Below are 21,808 nucleotides of genomic sequence, written 5' to 3'. Positions count from 1 at the left end.
GCAATTTGTGACTATTTATAATTATGAACTTGATTTTTTTTCCTTGTTATTTAAATCTTTTTTTCCTTGTTTTTTTGCTATAGCTGTGAAATGAAGGAAGGCTCTAGAAGTCTTTCTTATATCTGTCACTCTGTGGCTGTTGAGTGAATGAGCGAAAACTACAAAGAGTGCGTGAGAGTTGTGCTACTCTTTTTGTAATATTGTAATAATAAAATAAAGTTCTAATTTATGCTTTGAAATTCGGCTGCGTTTCGTTGTAATAACCTCTGTAGGAGCGAGTGGGCTCCTCTCCTCCAGGGTTTCAGGAGCACGTCGGACTATGCGAGCTGTTGCTCAACCACGTCCTACCTTCTAGATGCGCTTCTCTATTTGAACCTGCTGCTGAGCGTTTCTTTGAAGTGGATTTTCTTCTTCATATATGATCTGACTGGGCGTTGGCTCGTACCTTAAGTGCCGCGACCCACCGAGCGGTTATGAGTCATAAATACTTACAATGACTGAAAACCTTAATAAATATTTTGGAGGGGGTGAAAGGTCATAAATGAATAGGACGAAGCGCAGCGTGGCGGGTGTGTAACTTTGGATCAACTAAAGTCATTGAAGACAAACGAAAGGACACTGCTCCGAGTATGAGGGTCGTCTCTCTACACCAGTACCCCCAACTTGAGACGATGCATATATAGCGTATATTAGCATATACAGAGTATATTGTTACTGCATCATTTTATCTGTTTAAACTCGCTTTAAGGAAAGTGAGGAGCACCTTACTCTTCATGTGCTACTCGACTCCCTTTGGCCGCTCGCTTTTCTTGAATGCACTGTCCCGACAGGTCACGTTTGCTGGCTGCTCTACCCGAGTATTGCCATTCTTTGGGCGTCGGGAGTAGCTTGCCTAGTTAGCATTAATGAGGACTAATTATCCACCTCTAATGATGAAGAATTGCAGTGTCACAGCCGACCCCCGTGCGTGGATCTTCTCCAAGGACTGCGGAGCATACGAGCCTAAAGGTCACCTGGATCGCTTTTTTACCCTCTCGGCACCTTATTAAGTAGGTTGTTTTGCACGATTAGGTGTAAGGGGAGTTTATTCAACTTGAGTCTTTTTCGTAACTATTTAGCACGGTGTATAGCACAATTTCACCTAAATCTTCGAGCGAGCAATCTATCGCTTGCTACTCTAGGCTGCAATGATGATCTTTGATACTCGTGTTAATGCAGCCTTTAAATAAAGGTCTACGTAATGTGGCATAATTAAGGCTGGGACAGGCCCATGCATTCAGTTCAAACAAATTGTTAAGCATAAAATGATCTAAGCCATCTCCCACAATATCTCAGATCATTCATGCTTTAAAAAAAGTGACCGGAGTCGGCGCGTACTCTATTTAATTCTCTAATGGAGGTCTGAAAAGCACACTAAACTGTCAACAAGCAGTGAATGACTCGGGGAAACGGCCCTTTCAGCAGACTACTTTTAGCAACCCTCGCTGCTTCGCTGCGACAGCTGGCGTCCAAATGGATGATTGCGTCAATTTTATTCAATGGGGCCATATATCAAAGCGACGCAGCGCCAGGAAGTACCGCAGACGGGGCAGCTTTGAAGGAGCCCCGCTCGGAACGGGCAGGTTGGCGTGGATTTGGAGCCGTCTGGCGCGCATGGAAATCGGAGTTGCACAAAGAGCGCACAGCGGGACCACGGCGGTGAGGCTCGGCGAGAACGGCACCCGGGGACACGACCCCTGACTGAACTCCGAGAGGGGAGCTTTAATGAGGGGCGGTCCGCTGCTTCTAACGCAGAGTCCGGCGGGGCACAGGTTCACCCTGGGAAGGCCGGATAGTGCCACGCCAGTGTCATCTCAATGGAGGAGTACCCGTGTACGACAGATGTCATCGCGTCGCACTGGCATGGGTTATCCTGACGCACCAGAAACTGTGATGAATAAAAGTGGCACCATAAAAGGGCCTTGCGTGGCAGAGAAGCCTGAAAAGACACAGAAAAACCCAAAGATACATCCGAGTGTCTTCAACTCGCTAGGGGTCCTTTATAGCGAACAGAGTGTAAGGCGTATATAGTTTCAAGCAACTTCTCACCATTTGTGGCGATGTACCCGCGCCACTACACCCGCCGCACCACAAGAGGGCAGTATGGTCAAGACAAAAACATTTCAAAGGTTACCACCCATCCCCAAAAAGAAATGGTGTGATTGTTACATGTTAGATGCCTTGGGCGAGTGTACTGCTGACATTCCTAACCACATCCGCCTGCTTGTTTGTAATGAGCAAAAAACACCGTGTGTGTGTAAAAATAACTAATTTAACATTCTTCATATTGTTTAATTACATTAAATTGAATTATAGCTGTTCATTACACCTACCAAGATGGCTATGTTAAAAACATGACATTCAAACTCACCAGGCTCTCAGAGTGTAACTTTGAAGTATAACTACAGCCAGGTTTCTTTTTAAAATTGTATTTTAGTTGCGCAATGAATAAAGATTTTTTCCCTCAGAAATGCACTCACCATGTAGTTGTATATACTATATGTTAAATATATGTGATTCCTCACTGATTGTTACATTGCAGTTACAGTTATTAGATCTTTTTAACACTGTTAAAGCAGGGCTGGCTTGCTTGGCTCTTGGAGATCTGCTCCCTTACAGCATTTAGTTCCCCCCCCAAAAAAACAAAAAAACCCAGTCATAAAAAACAACAAACAAACAAACAAACAAACAAAACCCTTGAATATTACTACCATGTTCCATAGAGTTGGGTTAGATTTAAACATTGCAGTCGGGCACATCAACAGCAGATCTGGCCACCTGTCAACCAGACCCGCATCCATCTGTACTCAGGACAGCCCTTCTCGAGCCCTAGTGTGATGGTATTTGTTGTGGTGCACTGCTCTGTCAGACGGAGGCAGTCGCCAGGGGGCTGATCTCGCGCTCTTCTTCGTAGACATGGATGTTGGGCCTCTTCCGGCTGAAGTCCCTCAGGAATCCGCGCCAGCTGTTGTCTGGACAGGGCAACACACTAAATGAGCATGATGCGATTCACTCTGTAAACATAATGTGATTTTTCTGAGCGACAGTCGGAGTCATAGTTTCAGAGGGGCCTGTATTCTGTGCACATTCTGAACTTCTGGACATTCAGGAGGTAGCAGCCGTACGCCTCGAACTCCTAAACACCATGTTTCTGTCACCTGCTCTGTGATCGCCTGTAATTTCGAAGTGGTACACGTAATTATTAGTTTTTTCATTCAGTACCTCCTGGATGCCTGACGGACGAGTCCGGCATCTTGTTGAAGTTCCCAGGATCCTCATTGATGATGCCCAGGTTGCTGTTCCATTTGTTCCAGTTGACTTCCTCCACTCTGCAACACAGAGGGGCACACACTCCAATTACGACCTGCCAGATCTTACAGCAGTCTGTCTGTCTGCTGGTAAATGCTGATCCATGGACCATGAGACTATATTATGTTGTTGGAGAATGTGTGCCTGTGTGCACTCCATCAAAGTGACCGGCGACAGCAGCTGTTTTTCAGTAGAAGGTATGCAACGGATCAATAATACATACTCGTGTGGTGTATGAGATACAGGCAGAACTGCTGGGGCTAAGAAAAGTTAAATATTTATCCTATTAACTCTATTATTGGACTTTAACATCTTAGTAAAAACTTCAAGTGATCAGTTTGTCTTTATTGTGGTTAAAGAATTAAATTTTTTGTCCTTATGGCCTGATTATTTGTAATCTGTCAGGTTCACGCTTTTATGTCATGAGCTAGAAGGGAAGAGGAGAGAAAGAAAGACCGAGAGGCTGATATGGTCAGCACTGACCCCGGCCAGCTAACAGGCGTTTAGCGTCCGTATGAGGACATGCATATCTTCAGCGTTCTATCTTACAATGCTACTTCGGTCCAGTTTAAACTTTATTTGCTACAGCCTGCGAGGTGCATCGGTGGGATTGTTCTAAGGTGCTCCACCCAGGTAGGCGGTTACTGGGATGATTTGTGTTTTTCTGTGACCTGAGACACCAGCGCAGGTCTTTCTCCTTCCTGCCCAGGTCTTTCTCCACTCCCGAACGCAGCTTTGTCTTCAGGCACTGAGGGAGAGTCCTCTCCAGGTCAATGGTGGTGATGGCACGCTGCAAAGACACACGTGCACACACACACAGACTCAGCTATGTTTCTATAAGCTCATGCTGGGCTTATAAAAGGGGGAGGCGTTTTGAAAACATGTTACAGTCACCGAGGACACACAGGTGGCCTCTCGCAGATGTTTTCTGGATTTAAGTGAACATTCAGGGCACGTTTCTGTAAACCCAGCACCTGAAATATGAGTGTGTAAGCTCTCATTCCTTACAGACAGGCTGGCTGTGCAGTACCCTGCTGCACCCTGGGATCAGACAGACGTCCTTTATTTCGTTTTTATGAAGACAGCAGTGCCTTGGTTCAGTGGATACTGAATCGCCACGGCCCATTAAAGACCAGTGCAACACTATGTTTATTATGTTAAGATGCTGGTTCCAGTAAATGAGGAGGATAAATGTGACAAATTAGAAGTGGTTTTCCCTTTACATCTAAGAGGCCCACTTGTCAATAAACAATCTGCATGCCATCTGTCTCCATCAGTCTACCAGAAGTTATAGATCGTCTCTGTCAACCTTTTTTTGTTTTTTGTCTGCTTTTGTGCATCAGTAGAGAAAAGCTTCTAACGATTTCCTGCACCAGCGCACAGACACGCAAACAGGAGGGCGCACCTGCAGCTTCCAGATCCGGGTGCTCTCCTTGGACATCTTTTCCACCGTCTTGCTCATGAGGGCGATCAGCATGTTCAGAAGCAGGATGTACGTGAGCACTATGTACATAATGAGCAGCAGGTAGAACACGTGCTTGTATTTGTAATCCTCGGTGAACTCCAGGTCACCCATGCCTATGGTGAACTTGAACAGCTCCAGCGTGGTGAAGTAGATGTCTTTGTAGGTGGGCTCCTTGCAGCCCGTGGAGTCCGGGACCTGGGTGTACAGGGTCCGCCCCTGCTTCGTGGCGTTCTGCCGACCCAGCGTAGATGTGCTGTTCTCCTCGGGTTCGTTAAGAAGCGTCGCCACCGCTGTTTGCCGGGAGTGACAAATGAAAGTGATTTAGGGACCTCCTTTCGTGGAACGGAGAGGGGGTGGGCGTGAGATTCTGTTGACCGGTACCTGCTGAGAATCCGAAGAGAAAGACAAAGTAGACAAAGAGGAAGCGCAGGATGTCTCCCAAGATCATCTGAGGGGGAGACAGAACAAGACGGTGAGGATAAGTAGCCGCGGCCATAGACGGTGCGCAATATGTAATAGCCAATCACCACCACTAGGTGGCAGAGTAACTTTACATCAAGTGACCCCCTTGTCATCAGAAAACAGGTAAGCATGCATTCTTTATTCCCACTACTGCTAGTTCCACAAGTAGGCATTAGACAGGCAGTTGTTAAGCGCTGCAGAGCTTAATTACAGGCTCATCATCCAGAAAGCTCTGTAGAAATACAGAGACACTTTTAAAATTAAACATGGAAGAAGGTGTCTGAAATGCTCCTAGACAGATAAGCCTGATTCTGATTTTAGTGACACGCCCCAAAGCAGGCAGCAGGATGCGAAACAAGATTTTCGTTTTACTGCAATGTAAATGTACCGTTAGGGGGAGTTAGGGACTTTTCAAACTCTCTCAGGTGTGCTTCTTTATATACTTGTCTATGATGTAAATGTAAATGTCAGCTAATAAAATAATCTAAATTAAACTATCACTTGGTCGGTCATTTAAGCCCTTTAGGGTGTACACGGTCTTCCAGACTCATCCACCCTTAAAAATTCAGAAAAACAATTATCTAGTTAAAGCAGTTAAAGATTTCAAAAGTATAAAAAATAATTAATTAGTAACCTCCACAAAAAAATAAAACCCCACAAAGACTCAATAAATCATCTGACCTCAACAAGCAGGCTAGTAAAGCAACCATGTATTTGTAAAAAAAAAAAAAAAAAGTTTTTTTTAAAATAAATTATATATATATATATATATATATATATATATATATATATATATATATATATATATATATATATATATATATATATATATATAAAGTTTGATTAAATTCCTATTATTTGTATTTTTAAAGGTTTTTGAGTGTTTATACTTCATAATTTGCTTGCAGATTTTGTAATGCTGACACAGACCTAACCGCACAGCAATGCTGAACCTGAACCCAAGTGCACTAGGCTCCATTCCAACAACATTATTTTTACAATGCTTTCGTCTGTGAACATAATTGAATTATTGCAATATATGCCTGTAATATTCTGGTGATTTCTTCCATGACAGCTGACGGTCTAGCAGGAAGATGCAGCTTTAACGCAGGACAACAGCAGTATATACGTTATCACAGTCAAATTTAACGCAGGACAACAGCAGTATATACGTTATCACAGTAAAATGGCAGTCACCCGCTGGATCATAACGCTGTAGATCCCCATGTGGCGGGAGCCTCTGGAGAAGTAGAGGAGGTTGATCCAGCTCATGGCCAGGGAGACCACGAGAAAGGCCACGTACGTGTCCTGCTTGCATAAATACAGGCCTGCAGCAACCAGGAAGAACAGTGCCTGAAAGAAACTACTCCGTCGCACGGAGAAAGAGAGCTTTGAAAAGTCTTTAAAATACGACGTTGTACAGTTTATCTGAAATTACCTCCCCTGTGATAAACATACAAATTGTACACGGTGGGTAGTGGTACATGGGGAACATGGAGGTAATGTCACCATATCGTGAGATACATTAATCTTTGATTTCTCACGAAAAATAGAATACATAGAATAATTTTTTTTTTAAATTCCCCTTCACTAAATAGGAAGGCAACAGGTGCACAGTTGTGTACTGAAGCAAAAAAACCTCACTATCCATTAACAGACTGGCTGAGAGAGAGACTGACTGGTCTACAAAATATCACTAAACGGTTCTTGTCAGTATCATTCTTTCATGTGGGTAAGTATGAACCCAAAGACATTTTATAATGTGGTACAAATTGGATATTGTTAATGTGAACATGTATCGATGCTACCACGGATAAGCCAATGCGCTAGGATTTTTCCTGGGGGCTGTGGGCTGCTTATAGCAGATATTATAGAAGGTTATGCTGTACATAAAGCAGTAATAGCACAAGTTATAGAGGACATAAATAAGCAATAGAAACAATTTGTACTGATCCTAACAGAAAATGGGATCACTTGTCAAAAACAAACAAACAAACAAACAAAAACTATCCACGATTGTCATGATTGTTTGGTCCAGTCCTGAAACAAATCTTCCTCTTCCTTGTTCCTTTCGACATTTGCATTTCAACTTTTTTCATTGTATTTGCATTGCAGAGTCACATTTAACTAGCGAACTGCTCCGTGTTGACCGTAGCTACAGCAAACGTACCTCACAACATGATGGCCCTGCCCCAGCTTTCAACAGCGTGCAAATTCACCTTCTCTATTAATGCATATTATCGATGATATTGTAGCCCTGGCTGCCATGTCACATGGGACTAGGAGGACTAGTGTTTGGTTATGAACTGACAAATGTAACATTATTATCACATGAACACATGCCGCTGTTACTCACTAGGAAAGTGTTCAGCTGAACTACATTTGGTTTCTGGAAGAAGTTGAAGTTATCCTGTCACACAGGATTTGAACATACATTCATGTCCTCTTTCAAAAATACAAGAAAGAGGAAGCACTCACAAGAGTATGTCAGAATAGCCGTCTATCATCAGCGTTTGCAGGCTTGGACGTTTTCTCTTTATGTCCATCAGCTGCAGGAAGAGACTGCAGTCACTTTACATGGTCAGAATTAGAAAAAACACCACCTGTGTTCTGAACCAAGGAAACAGTGATGCCTACCCCTTTAAAGAAGAAGTAGACTGCTCCAATGCTGATGATGACCTGTCCCGTAAAAAGCAGGTAGTTTTCGATCCCGTTCTGAAATGGGTGCTAGAATGACAAATGGCGTGTGAATCACCTGATACCAAGACAGCCAAGGGACAATGAAATATTCGTCATGGTTAATCGGGATTTATATGCTTACAAGTACTACTAGGGGATCAATTAGGGGGACTTGCACTTTCTCCTGCTACCTGCTTCATTTGAACACTAGCATGAGATTTTGTGTTCATGAGTAGACTAGAGGCTGTAGAATGTTTCCCCCAAAGTGAATTCTGGGAGGTCAGATTCAAGGAAAAAAACACAAGTAGGGTAGATATACAGACTGGGTAGAAGGATCCCATAATACTAATAGATGTTATTAGTGAGTACATTTTGTGTACTGTTGCTGACAGTTTAGTCTTTTCTGGGGAACTTGGTTTGGGTTCGGGATTAGAACTAGACCTGGTTAGGGTTAGCTGAGATGTCTGCTACTAGCTGCAGATGCAGGGTCTGAGCTCACCTTCATGCCCTTGTGTATACAGCACATGACTGTGAAGATGCAGAGGTAGAAGAGATAAATGATGAATTTAGTAAAGAAGATCCTGTGGGCATATCTGTCCCATTTGTCCTCCAGCAGTTTATTAAGGGGTTCGATTTGGAGCATCTCGAGGCGATGCTGAAGACATAATACAAAGCAACTTCTCACCATCTCACATTGCTCTTATTGAGTCAGAGTTAGCTTATCAACATATTTAATTATCTAGAATATTCTTCATATTTTGTTAGGTAAATGCACCTGGATCTTGCGAGTAATTTGATTTGATTTTGTTATCAGGTAAAGATTCAAAAAGTACATCATTACTAAACCAGTATTAGCAGAAAAACTCTTTAAAACAGAATTAAATGCTCTTACAGGTGTCTCTGTTCCATAAACAACTATCTCCAGGACAGAGTTTTTCTGGTAGGTATCAAGAGAGTCCAGGTCGTAGAGAGAGGCATACACAGGGCCGTATGCCCACTCGGTGAACTTTCGAGAAAGGTGTCTGCATGCTTCATCCTGGAACTCGCGATGCAGAATGTGTTCAAACAGCTGGTGGAACAATAAGAATTTACATTCAGCATGATTTCTGCTTTCCAAGCACTGAATCTTTAGTGATTGACAGTGATGATAAACCTATTCCACTTGTTTTTATGTCAGATCTAATGTTGGTTAGGCCACAGGTAAGATTTACCATATGAATTAAAATCAGAGTATTCAAAGGTGGGATGAGGTCTCTTCATTTATATTTTTAGCCATGAGTTAGTTAATTATGCATATTATGCGAGTTAAAGAATGCATATATATTTGGCAGACCCAAAGTATATTTGGCAATGGGATCAATGAGAATATGTTTTAGAAAATTGAAGTGGAAATTCTTTTTAAATACAACTCCAAACTTACACTACCATAGGCACTGGAGTTAATATGTTCTCTTTTTTTCACAGAACGTCATGGGGAAAAAACTTCACAAGACCTCAGTCAATAAGCCCTTTGAAATCAGGAACCACCAAAACAAAACAAAAATACTCATTGTATCACCCACAGCTTAAAAAACCTCCAGTGGTTTCTAACCAGTCCTAGATTCCCACTACTATCCCAGTGCTATGTTCTTCAGCTTGCAACACAGGTGAGACAGACAATCATCCCTTGATTACCTGACTCGCATATGTTGAAAGCCTGTAAAGCACATTACATTAAAGGTAAGTGGATATTTGTTGTATTCTGTGCCCAAGCTGCAAAAAAGGATCAGATCACAGAGACAAAATAGCTAATACAAGTGCATGTGGATGTTTTCAGACCCTTTCAAGTTTTCCATTTTGGTATGTTTCAGGCTTATCGCCCAGCTGTGAAATAACCTTCCAGTCGGTGTTCAGGACTCTATATTTTTAGGTCTAGGTTAAAATGTATTTGTGTAGTCAAGCTTTTGGAAATCAGTTTTCATGTTAGATAAATGACCAGATCTTCAAGTTCCTGGAGTTAAACAATGATGGTAAACTGAGCCGTGGGTGCTTCACTGATGTTTGCTGGAGTGGAATGGAGTGGCTAATGCCTCAGGGAGCTCTCATGCCTGTGCTGCTTTCTGGCACTCCCCCTTTTAGCTAAGATGTTATGTCTAGTTCTGCTGGAGTCTCTGCTGCATTCTGGTAATCGTATATTTGTGTACAGTGCATTCCAATCAGAGCGAACTAACTCTGTTTCTTTTCTCTTCTGAGTTGTGGAACTGCCCCTCATGTCTCTTCTGATCAGCCCTGAAGGAGAGTTGCTCTTTGTATGTCCTTCAGACCAGTCTGATCACCGTGGACCATCCATCTCTACTGCATGTTCCACTGACTCTCCTGTTCCTGGGTGCCATGGAGACTTTAGTGAAGAGCCCATCACCACCACCACCAGCTCTCCTGCTGGACTGTGATTGGACTGTAGTTGTTTACTTTATGTGGACTGTGGATAGGACATCCAATTGTAGTTGCCAAAGGTTTTAGTAATTTCTTAAGTCTTATAAGCTACTCTTATATGTTTTATAATAAGTTAAAGCAAAAGCTTTATGTTACTAGTTTGCCATTCGGTGACGGCAAGTGTTTTCCTGCTATTATTACCTTGGATTGCTCGTTAGGGGCCTGGACCTGGATTCTATGTATATATGAAATCTGTAAAGCTGCTTTGTAACAAAATTTGGATGGATTTGGCTATTGTTTCTTGTCAATCTGCATAAAGTACTCGACGATAACAAGCAGACACCGAATTATGGAATGTTTTATAAATGTACTAAAAATAAAAGATTGAAATATTGCATTTATATATGTTTTCAGGCCCTTCGTAATGGCGCTCACAACTGACATTTGGTGCATCTTGGACGTTTGGAGACACCAACAGTCTTTCTAGATCAGGCCCCCAAGCTAAACAGCATAATCAGGGATGACGGGGCTTGGTTAGACTCCAGTGGTCACTATATAAGAGATCCAGAGTTCCTTTGGGGAAAAACTATCCATAATTCCCAGGCACATGTATAAAGGAAACCAGCTGCTGGGCTTCACCACATCAATAACATATCCAGAGTGAAACACTGCAGGCAGCATCCTACTTTGGAAAACCCAAAATATCATCCCTTGAGAGACCTGAAAGTGGCTGTGCACCGATGATGACTCCAACCATACCAGCATTAAAACACAGGAGTCATTTTGGGAAAACTTTGTGAAAGTCCCAGAGTTGCCCAGCTTGAATCCAGACCTGAATCGCCAGACTACATCCGTGGAAATATGTGAAACTGGCTGCGCACCAGTGCATCCCAGACAAGCTGGCTGAGCTTGAAGAATGGGAGAACCTTCCAACAAAAGGCTGTGCCAAGCTTGTGGGGTCGTTGCCAAGCAGACTTGAGGCCAACATAGCTGCCAAAAGGTGCTTTACAAGTAAGTGAAGGGTCTGGATTCTGAATGGGGGTCTGAATTCTTATGTAAATTTTATATTTTAGTTTTTATTTACTAAATTTACAAACCATTCCAAAATGGGTTGTTGTTCTTTTTTGTCATTGGGGAGTGTAGATTGATGAGAAAATGAGTTGAATCCACTTTAAAATGAGTGTGAAACATACTAAAATGTGGAAAAATTGAAAATGTTCTTCATGCACTTGTGTGCTACTTAGCATATACAGTCACTTTTCCGAGCTGTTAGATCCTTACCCCAATTTTTCCAGTCTTTGCAGCCAGCTTGATGGGACTTAGCCCCTGGAAATTCATTATGTCCTCCAGATTTCCATGCCTGGGATTCAGATGAATGTCCTTTGAAAGGATGTAGTCATACATAGATATGATGAAATCTGTGTTCTCGGGACTGTTGTCGGCCACCACCACGAGAGCATGGAGAACCGTGTTGCCCTGAGAGTCCCTCTGCCTCACATCTGCTTTCTGGTAAGGGTTGTCCATCAGCAGATCTACTATCTCCTTCTGATTGGTGCATGCCGCCAGAGACAACGGAAGCTCCCCTGAAAAACAGGGTTGGTAGTCAGGAAAAGGACATCAGACTGCTGTGTATTACTGCTCAGAGGGGTCCATTAGGCATGTCAGTCTAAGGAAGTGTCAAACCCTGGGCTTACCGAAGTAGAAACATGTTCCACCGTGTGGTTGGAAAAAGCTGCCACAAGCCTTTTTATAGACATCAGCCCCTTTCTGAATAAGCAGCTCCACGAAGCGCTTACTCCTCCTCTCAATGGCTACGTGAAGAGCCGTCTGCCCTGCATCAATCACACCAAACACATTTCAGGCCTTGCTACCCAGGACACATTTAACTATATTCTAAGCAAAACAAAAGGTAGTTGGATATTTGATGACACTAGTTTTACTACTACTGTTCCTATACAGTTCCTTTGTACTTAGTGAACCCTTAACTATTATTAATCAACAAAAATCCTAAATAGCCAGTCCATGTAAATGTAGATACAGCAACAAGTTAAGTCTTACCTTCATAGTAGCAGTCAGTATATGCGGCATTCACAAACTCCTTCAGATAATCCATTTTCTCTGCAATGTCCAGTAAGTACTCTATTGTTTCATTCTCTCCATTTCTCAGGTTTAACAGGGCTTTCAGAAGTGCTGTCTTACCATTGGGCCGGTCTGAGGGAGCCAAGGTTAAACAGGGTCATCATGAGAACTAGAATCTGCAAATGTTAGCAACTGTGCTGAATTCATGTCATGAAAGCTATGCGTTCATCAAGCTTACTAGAACAGATGTGGAAGAGATTTTGAATTTGGTAATGGAGTGCAGACAGGACAGTGCTCTGGATTAGTTCTTACATTCAGTGTTTGTGAGCTTTTTGTTTGTGTGTTTTAGGTAGTCGTGCAGGCCATCGAGGTTTGCCACGTTACCGCTGGACACCGCCTCAAACAAGCGTTTAAGGTCAAATCTTACTTTCTTTCGCTGTTCGTGATCTTCTTGTATCCCTTGTATTTTTCTGCAGAGAATTAAAGGCCATTAAAAAATAGTGAATTCTTAATGATACATTTTGTTTTTACCTTCATATGGCTAGCTGCAAAGTATAGCATTGTGGTAATTTAATTTAATAAATCTAATTCTATAATTCTATTCCAAGTTCTATAACCTCAAACTAATGTATTAAAACCAATACATAGACTTATAAATATCAAATAAAGTGGTATTTTACTATGTTATACCAGATACTTTAATGGTAAAGCAACACAACAGCAAAAACTAGGCACATAGTAAAGAGTAACATTTCCAAATTTGCCAGCAAATCTCGAATATTCTTTATAAACCATGAATATGAACAAAGTGTTAAAACTGTTGTGTAATTTAAAAAAGGACCCTGTCCCATCCTGAGATCCTTGCATACTTATTGAAGTTCAGGTTGAATCGGATTTGGCTTGGAATATCTCCATGATCCTCTAGGAAATCGGTGTCCATCGGCATCCTGTGCCTCTCCGGGCATCCCTTCCCGAACGCCTTCTTGGCTGCTTTGGCCTTTGCTCTCTCCTCATCTGTCCTGTCATCCATCTCCAGAGAGAAGCATTCTGGATCGGCACTCTTTGGCTTGTTCATTGTCCTTTTTTGTGATTTGCTCATACAAGTGCCACAGCTCTGAGGGAGGAGCAATAACATTAGTTACAGGCTGTGGTAAATTGCAGGAATATTAACCGAAAACTCGTTTTTGTGACATAAGGCTAAACAGTACATTCTAAAAGAATATTTATTTCCCTCTCTAGAGAGACAGTAAGAATTTTTTTTAACCACATTAATAATTTAGCTAAGAAACACCCAATTAATCAATACGAGGCCAAGAAGACAATAAGGTTTGAAGTAGGTGCATAATAGTCTAATGGTATTTTTGTTACTATAACAACCATGCTTATGGGAAGAACCACCACTCCCTAACCATACACCGAATGTTGCGGAGTGAGTCGGCCTGCTCTCAACTTCAATTAAGCAAAGATCTAAACAGGTCACAGGGTCCAGGCCTATAAAAGTCCCCTTCTGCACAAAAAAGAGGTTACGAAAACCAAACCCTGATCATAACTGCCTTATCACTTGTTTCACAATCTGAGAATTGAGAATGTCTGCCTCTGGTAACAAGTCTTGTGACTTATATTTAACATACAACAGTAAGTTCTCATTTACAGCGCCAGACCAATAAAACCTCAAATACAGACCAAGAAAAAGCATGTGATTGCCAGAAGTTATATTTTATTCTGCAAAATGCTTTTTTTTCATGTTCACCAGTGTCATAGGCTTATTCACCTTGAGCATGACTCTACAACACATGCTAAGAGAGTGAGGATAGTGTGACTCTTGTGCAAGTCACATAAAACTTGTTTTATTACAATTGATGGTAGAATGAAAGAGGAAGATACAGATTGAAACCACGTGACCAGAACGAAAAAGAGAAGTTTCAGTGCTCACTTTAATCTATTCTGAGATGTTGTTTATTGGTATCACAGCAACTGTTTATATGTTTTCATCCCACACATATATACTGACTACTCATACAAGTGTGTCTTCTTACATACTTATATCAGACATCCCCATAGATGGTTCTGCAAGTGCATATCTGGTATTAAATTACCACAAGATATATTTTGTTGTACATGCCATAATCATAGTATTCTTACAAGCCACTGTAAACACTAAACCACCAAAATCTCTAAAGGAAATGTTGCAAATAAAAATGGTATGTTCTCCTCTTTGAAATCAAAGTCAACTTGAAGGTCACGTCAGTTGGCTCCCCTCATAAACACTTGCATTATATGCATACGTTAAAGTTGCACTGAGAGTGAGCATAAGGGCGGATGTAAACACTTGCAGAGCTTTGTTAACTGAATTATTAATGTCTCTTGATGTAGATGTTACATGACTCTCCTCTCAGGTGGAATCCATGTTTTGCCTCACTGTAGTCAAATGTTGCATTGATTTTCACTAGCCAAAGGGCAAATGAGAACCACAACACAAACCAGACAGCCAGCGTATTCTACTGCATCAGCTATATAGTTTTCTGAGCCATTCCAACCACGTCCTGCATGTGCTGTTTCTCGACTGACAGACTCCTGCATATTACATCAGCTCCATTTGAGCTAGGAAAGCTGAGAACTGAGATGAGCTCTTAGGCATGCTAACTACATTAATGTAGCTAAGACCACACTGACTGCACGAGGCTCGGCAGCTGCAGAATGAGACCACTAAGCGATCTTTTTGCAGCTGGGTTTGTTGACAAAAAGATCTGAGAATTAACATAAGCATGAAAATTAAGGTAGTCGATATAACATCGTTTCATAGCCACTGGTAAATTTTAATTTAAAAATTACATATATCATTAAATGATTATTTAACATTATCTAGCATACAAAATTAATATGATTATTTAAGAGTGTGACAAGCACAGAATAGATAAATGATTTCTTTCAAATCAGCCAGAACAGTCACAGGTTACACTGAAAGACCATAAAGACATTAAGAAATAACAAAAAAAAATACTGCAATATTATTAATTGGTGGCAAACAAAATTACCTGAAGATGGGAAATGTCAACACATAACAGATACATGTCATAGTAGGATGAAAAGGCTGTACTTACAATCATTCAGTGCATTTTCCAAGTTGTGCTGAGAAATTGGAAATTGTAATGTTTGTGTTTGCTGATCTCGTTTTGTTGCTGAACAGAAGTTCAGCCTTGTAAATGTGGCAGGAAAAAGAGGAAATGATGAGAGAGAGAGAGAGAGAGAGAGAGAGAGAGAATCATCCAACCCACCCATCCCACATATGAGTTCTTAGAAAACATCACTATTCCTTGTCTATAAAGCAGACAAATAAACTACTGAAGACAGCAAAACAAACAAATCCAAAAGAAATTCCTCAGTGGTATCAAATCTGAGACAGGAACAACACAACTGTGGTGGAATATGGGCTCCTGATGACCTAGCCATGTTCTTATTGATTCTTATATTGTGCTAATACTGTCATATCTGCGGAGTGTGACATAATGTACAGGCATTATTTAAATAGATATCATAACACAAAAATATAAATTAAGTTGGGAGATTGTAGGGCTCCTTTATTATTAGTTAAAGAACTTTAGTTAAATATCTATATTTTCTAGTTCTGCAGACAAACAGTCATTTTTAAATACAGAGCTTGCATTATAAACCTTTAAAGTGTCATTGCATTGAAAAGTACATTATAATTTAACATGCCAATTATAACTGTTTTTAAAAAAAGGTTAAACTCAAGCTGAGTTAGCAAAAATGCTAAAAACATTTTTAGGGTGCTGAGCGGTTTGAACGTGTTCTCTGTTAGAATCAGAACTTCCTGTAAAGTCATCGTTACTTGACTGCTGCAGCATGTTTTGCTTCTCCCTCTTACAGCTACATGCGCCATTACCACAACATGGTACTTCATATACAGCATCTGTAAGGGCCCCTTTTTATTTTTGTATTTCTTTGCAGACCACACACACACACACACACACACACACACACACACACACACACACACACACACACAGTGTTTTTTGCTCATTACAAACAAGCAGGTGCGGATGTGGTTACGAATGTCAGCTCAGCAGTACACTCGCCCAAGGCATCTCACATGTAACAATCAAACCATTTCTTTTTGGGGATGGGTGGTAACTTTGCCTTTTGACCAGTGCTATATTCCCATCTCAATAATGAAAAATGCAATGACATAAAACACTTTTTGTGCAATAAACACATTTTGCTTTTACTTAAACTGGAAACATTTATAATACAGTTACTGCTCGCATGGTTATAAAACCTTTCCACAGAACACATCTCCAAACTAATGAGCAATTTGAAAGTGCAGCCCTGATGTTCTACTAACATTAACACTTTTTAAATTCCCACAGGCACATTTAATAAATTAGCAATTAAAATTAAACTGTAACAATCACAATTGCAATAATCATATAGCAGCTGTTAGATAAACACTGTAAAACCACCAGTACTGACACTTGTGGCATTCGAGTCCAGTTGCCCTCAAATGAACACAACAAATCACTGTGCACGTGATTGTCCAACAAATAAGGAATGCACATATGAAATTTAGTATTTAAGCAGCACTTCCAGAGCCAAAGCTCTGTGTGCACACAGAATGATAAAGCAGTGCAAGATGATATTGTGCACTGAGCAAAGGTTTAATTGCCTTTCTGATTTCTGATTTTTTTCTTAAAAACAAGGACACTATCAACGCCTCACCCTAAAAAAAAAAGAAAGTGGCAATGAACAAACTATTTTGTTACAGCTTGTCATTAAAAAACATCGCTACACCAATTGCTGAATCCACGTCTTTTCCATAGACCACGGGCAGGGGGAACATTCGTTCTGCTTCCTGCCTCAAGACTTCATTCCGAGTGAGAGCACTCCCACTACCCATAATCCGCTTCACACCTGCAGCCAATAGCGTGCGTGGAGGCATCATGGCGGCCAGGTTAGCCAAGATGCCTCTACAAATGGCGCGAGTCGTGTGACCCAGGGAGAGGCTGGCAGGGGAGATGTGGGAGACGAGGCCGAGGCAGGTGGGGTCGTGCCTCTCCCCAAGCAGGGTTGGGGTCACACGCAGGTCAGTGCTGGGTTGGGTCAGGCCACACTGGATCAGCTTGGAGTACACCTGAGCCTCACTCAGCTCCAGCCCTGCATGATAGTGAGAACCACCGAAGAGCAAACATTCACAAAAACACTTTACAGTAAAGTGGGATGAAAGAAAGCAAGAAGGATTTATTTGATATCAGGTTATTAAAGTGCAGTTTTGCATAATCGATGTATTTTAAGACAATTAGGCCAACACGTGGAGGTCAGGAAATAGATAAAAACTTATTGATTTAATGCTTTGGTTTTTCTGAATGTTTCTAGATCTGTATAGTTTTTTTTTTTATAAAAAAAGAAAGCTGCAGTCACATTCACAAGCAGAAAATTTGGAATTGGAAACATGTTTATAAATATACAACTGAAACCCGGATCCGCCTCCTACATAGGAATATGGAGTTACCGAATTCTTTCATCCAATTGGTCAACATTCCAACAAACGTTGCCATGGCGTTGCCTCCATTGAGTGCTGCGGCCACTGCCAAGTAGGTGTTGCCGAAGTATGGGAAGTAGGCGATGGGGGAGAGAGGGTCTGGCTCCCGTGGAGGGCTGAAGTCAGCAGGCATGGCAAAGGTCAGCTGTGCTGAAGTGCTCATGTTCAGCACTGCAAAATGATGCAAGTAAAATCATCTTTAAAAATGATGGTAACCAACATGCTTTTTGCCAGATGACACCATGGATACCATATCCAGTACGGGATCTGAAGGCGTTTACCAATTAACAATGTTTATAAAGAGTTTAACGGCTATATGACTTGCCGTTGATAGTTTAAAGAATAATACTCCTTAACAAGGATCAACTTATGCCCTTCATATCCCAGCAAACAGAATGAAATAAAGTGGGATTACATGATCGTGATACCTAACTGTACCTGCATCCGTCCTGTCCACCATGCAGGAGTACACGCTGCACTGGAAGTCTCCCAGAGCTGCTCCTACAGGAGTGCCGGCAGGGATCCCATGCCATTCGGAGCAGGTCTGGCCAGCCATAGACCCGGACTGCACCGGCACAGGCAACAAGTGCACGGGGAATCCAGCACCTTTGAGGCTAATTTTTAAATGTCCATAGATCCAGATTCAAATGAACAGATCAGGGACAGGCTGAATGAACAATCCATTCTAATATAATAAAGAATTAATAATAATTAATGTCAATTGCATAAGAATGTGGTACCACTGGCCATATGATACCCATGCAGACCATCTTAGGTTCCTATCCTCTGACAGTTGCGCATTCTGTGCAGGATGGTGTCAGTATTGTTTGGCCATTGAGAAATAATGTAATCGCATTCTTTGCTCACACATCTGTGTTCCACTGGCTACAGGCTGTGTTGAAATAGCCCCAGCTGGCAGCATTCTGCGCAGTCATGACACAGCCCTCCAAGCCACAAAGCATGGACACCACGTAGTCCTGGATGGTCCCAGAAACGCTGAATTCCCACAGAAACTCTGGCCTGTTTCGAGAAAGCACAAAATATCGGGCCCAAATTTTAAATTAATTTTAAATCTCACAAATAAATTGGATTTCCAAGCATTGATGCTCCCAGAGGGAAATGGTTTGTGTTGGTAAACTGCCACTCGATCCAGTACAATGATCTTAGCGTCACTGTGACTGCTTTCAAGAATTGCGACTGAGCCCGGCAACGAGGTTAACAGCACAGCGTCTGCTACCTGTGCCTGGTGTACCAGAAGATGGAAGCACAGCCGTAACCGGTGGACACATTCAGGTGAGACTCTGGCTTGGGGAGTGATGACAGGAAGTCGCTGCCACAGCGCCCATCCTGCCACGTGATCATCTGACTCACGTCTCGGGGTCTGAATGTGTGACCTGCATCGCTGCTGGACCATTCACAACCTAATTTGTGAACACGAGACAACAAGGAGGATACTTGAGTAGGATCATCCCTGCTAGTCTAGGTCTAATGCACTCAATAGTATAGTATCTGAATGCTACATAAATTAACGCCAATTCAGCTGAAAAGTTCCGAGCCCCTGAGTGTGCTTTGGGCTATTGTTATTTTTGACTTAATTTGCACCTGTTTTAGTTTTCCAGAATATAACGCCATGCATTTGCCCGGATACCCCAATGCAAATCACGTCACGCAGTTTCTCCGTGGGAAGCACATCCATGCACTGGTCAACAGCGCCAATTATTCGTGCCGGGTCCTGCTCCCTGGCCTGAACAAGAGAATGTGGATAATTTTTCACGACTTAGAAACGAGGTTTAGTAGCCAATGGCATAAGCGTTGCCTTACAAATCCTCTGAAACGTACGTGTTCATATTTCTCGTTGTTGATCTCAGAGTTTGTTGGAAAACTGCTGCTGTTTACTACAGTCCTTGACTGTGAATCAAGCAATACAACTTTGATCGAGGTTGTTCCTAGGTCCAAGCCCAAAACAAACTTAGCAGAAGAGACAGGCAGCGCAGCCATTGATTTCATGTTATTTAAGACGTCTATCACACTCTTTGAGTAATGAATGTCACAAAACTACTGAAGCAGTTCATGTATGGTTACTTGTACAGATAACGCTCTGTTAAATGCAAACCTATGCTAGTTGTAAAAAAAAGCTTAACTAGAAACTCGATAGCTATCGCTAGGTATGCTGGTTAACTAGCTTGCTAGCGGCAAAAGTTCAGTGGTAAACGGAAACGCGTATTGTTCCTCAGCGGACACCGTAGTGGCAGGGTTAAAGGTAAGGTAAATTTAAATATTGCTAAAAAAAACCACAAAATAACATTAATAGTTACTAAATATGTACACAAAATAATAAAATTACAAAATATAAGCTTTACATAATAAACATTCAATCAAGTTATAGCTTCGTTGAGTTATTGTAATGTAGAACCCTTCCTATAATACATTGCGAGAAAACGTGGCTGCCAAGGAGTGACTTGCTGGGTATTTTGTTTAGTGTGCTATGTTTCTGTTAAAAAATATATATATTCTAGAAGAACACAAACTCGCATATTATCAAATGTTAATAACGTCCACGAGTTTTGTGTAAATAGTTGTGTAATGTGAGCAGTGAAAAATACTGACGTGGTCTTTTTGTGCATTTTTAGACGGTAAGTGAGAGTCTTAACGCTAGCTAGCTAACGACTCAATGCATTTGACAGCGCTAACTATATGTCAGATTTCAAAATAGGGCCTCTCAACTAGGTTTTGTGCTGCTTACGTTTTCTTTCAGTTGTAAAGACTGTTCTTGTCGGAAAACAATGGCTACACTGGCAGCTAAACGCGAGGGACCCCAGTTTATCAGCGAAGTAGCCGTGAGGGGCAACGGTGCAGTGCTCGAGTACTGTCGGACGTCGGTGTCCGCTTTGTCTGGAGCGACGGCGGGTATACTGGGTCTTACAGGACTGTACGGGTTCGTCTTTTATTTTCTGGCGTCGTTCTTTTTGTCTGTGCTTCTTATCCTCAAAGCTGGTCGACGGTGGAATAAATGCTTTAAATCTCGACGGCTGCTGTTTACCGGAGGGCTTGTTGGCGGCCTCTTCACCTATGTTCTGTTCTGGACTTTCCTTTATGGGATGGTACATGTGTACTGAAGAGGAACGGACTCTTGGGTCCTCAGGCTTCGGCTCAAGCAGCCATGTAGAAGTATAGTTTTCACAAAAGTAGAGATTTGCATTTGTACATAGATTGAGCTAATGCTATGTACAAGTTTTTGTTAGAAACCTAACGTATAGACATTCTTTAATCAAAAATGTTTTTCTCTTTGTATCTGATTGCACTGAATCTTTATGAAATGCTGCCCAGTCCTGAACTGTTCAGTGTGTTTCTGAAGACCAGGGTGAAACCTAACTACAGTTCTGAACCAAATCCCTTTTTATCATCTGAATAGACATTCAGTCTTTTCGGAACGCCAAGCTCTAAAAAGTTTAAAGTTCAGAATACTTCTTTGGGAAATTGTAACTTACCTTAAGAAATTGGAGAACTTATAATGTACCACCTAACATTTACTAAATTATATGTAGAAAGAATATTCTAAGATTTCTTCCAAATAAATTCAAACAATTTGATATTTGATTAGTTACTTTCTTGTTCTTGTGTTCTCTTTTTTCATTCCCCTCCTTTGTAATTAGGCATGTTGGTATTTTATAATAAGAAACAAAATGTGCTGTTCAGTGGAACATCATAATTAAATAATATTATTGTTACAAAATCCATAAAAATTCCCCATCAGCTGTCTAAGTGAAGTGATGTTTAAAAATGTAATTAAGGGTACACTAAACAAA

The 21,808-nt window shown here is 41.5% G+C and overlaps 3 protein-coding genes and 1 long non-coding RNA gene across 7 annotated transcripts; 2 read left to right on the top strand and 2 right to left on the bottom strand.

The window, feature by feature from the left end:
• Positions 1-2,315: 2,315 nt before the first annotated feature.
• On the bottom strand, positions 2,316-16,401 carry trpv1 (transient receptor potential cation channel, subfamily V, member 1). The gene is made up of 16 exons (XM_027010316.2): positions 15,547-16,401; positions 13,315-13,559; positions 12,758-12,915; positions 12,425-12,577; positions 12,061-12,198; positions 11,648-11,949; positions 8,847-9,023; positions 8,454-8,609; positions 7,913-8,002; positions 7,754-7,824; positions 6,473-6,638; positions 5,195-5,261; positions 4,754-5,103; positions 4,020-4,138; positions 3,262-3,368; positions 2,316-3,011 (listed from the first exon to the last, which is right to left on the bottom strand). Exons 1-16 carry the CDS (start codon positions 15,550-15,552, stop codon positions 2,905-2,907), a joined length of 2,412 nt encoding a protein of 803 aa, XP_026866117.2. The 5' UTR covers positions 15,553-16,401; the 3' UTR covers positions 2,316-2,904.
• LOC113577589 lies at positions 6,622-11,809 on the top strand. 4 transcript variants are annotated; one of them, XR_003410651.2, is made up of 5 exons: positions 6,622-6,774; positions 6,874-7,007; positions 9,419-10,446; positions 10,781-11,377; positions 11,717-11,809. It is a non-coding gene; the product is annotated as an uncharacterized LOC113577589 (long non-coding RNA). The 4 variants fall into 4 exon arrangements; XR_003410649.2 differs by having other exon boundaries at positions 6,622-7,007; XR_004776190.1 differs by having other exon boundaries at positions 6,622-7,007; positions 11,662-11,738.
• A 42-nt stretch (positions 16,402-16,443) lies between the features above and the next one.
• Positions 16,444-20,201, bottom strand: shpk (sedoheptulokinase). The gene is made up of 7 exons (XM_027010260.2): positions 19,842-20,201; positions 19,605-19,746; positions 19,240-19,423; positions 18,870-19,022; positions 18,441-18,616; positions 17,973-18,173; positions 16,444-17,617 (listed from the first exon to the last, which is right to left on the bottom strand). Exons 1-7 carry the CDS (start codon positions 20,007-20,009, stop codon positions 17,223-17,225), a joined length of 1,419 nt encoding a protein of 472 aa, XP_026866061.2. The 5' UTR covers positions 20,010-20,201; the 3' UTR covers positions 16,444-17,222.
• Positions 20,202-20,345: 144 nt separating this feature from the next.
• On the top strand, positions 20,346-21,606 carry emc6 (ER membrane protein complex subunit 6). The gene is made up of 2 exons (XM_027010291.2): positions 20,346-20,635; positions 20,758-21,606. Exon 2 carries the CDS (start codon positions 20,786-20,788, stop codon positions 21,116-21,118), a length of 333 nt encoding a protein of 110 aa, XP_026866092.1. The 5' UTR covers positions 20,346-20,635; positions 20,758-20,785; the 3' UTR covers positions 21,119-21,606.
• The last annotated feature ends 202 nt before the right edge of the window (positions 21,607-21,808 follow it).

This window comes from Electrophorus electricus, chromosome 6 (genome assembly GCF_013358815.1).
Source record: "Electrophorus electricus isolate fEleEle1 chromosome 6, fEleEle1.pri, whole genome shotgun sequence".
Classification (NCBI taxonomy): domain Eukaryota; kingdom Metazoa; phylum Chordata; class Actinopteri; order Gymnotiformes; family Gymnotidae; genus Electrophorus; species Electrophorus electricus.
The sequence above is the reverse complement of the archived record's forward strand: the minus strand, read 5'-3'. Positions and strand labels throughout refer to the sequence as shown.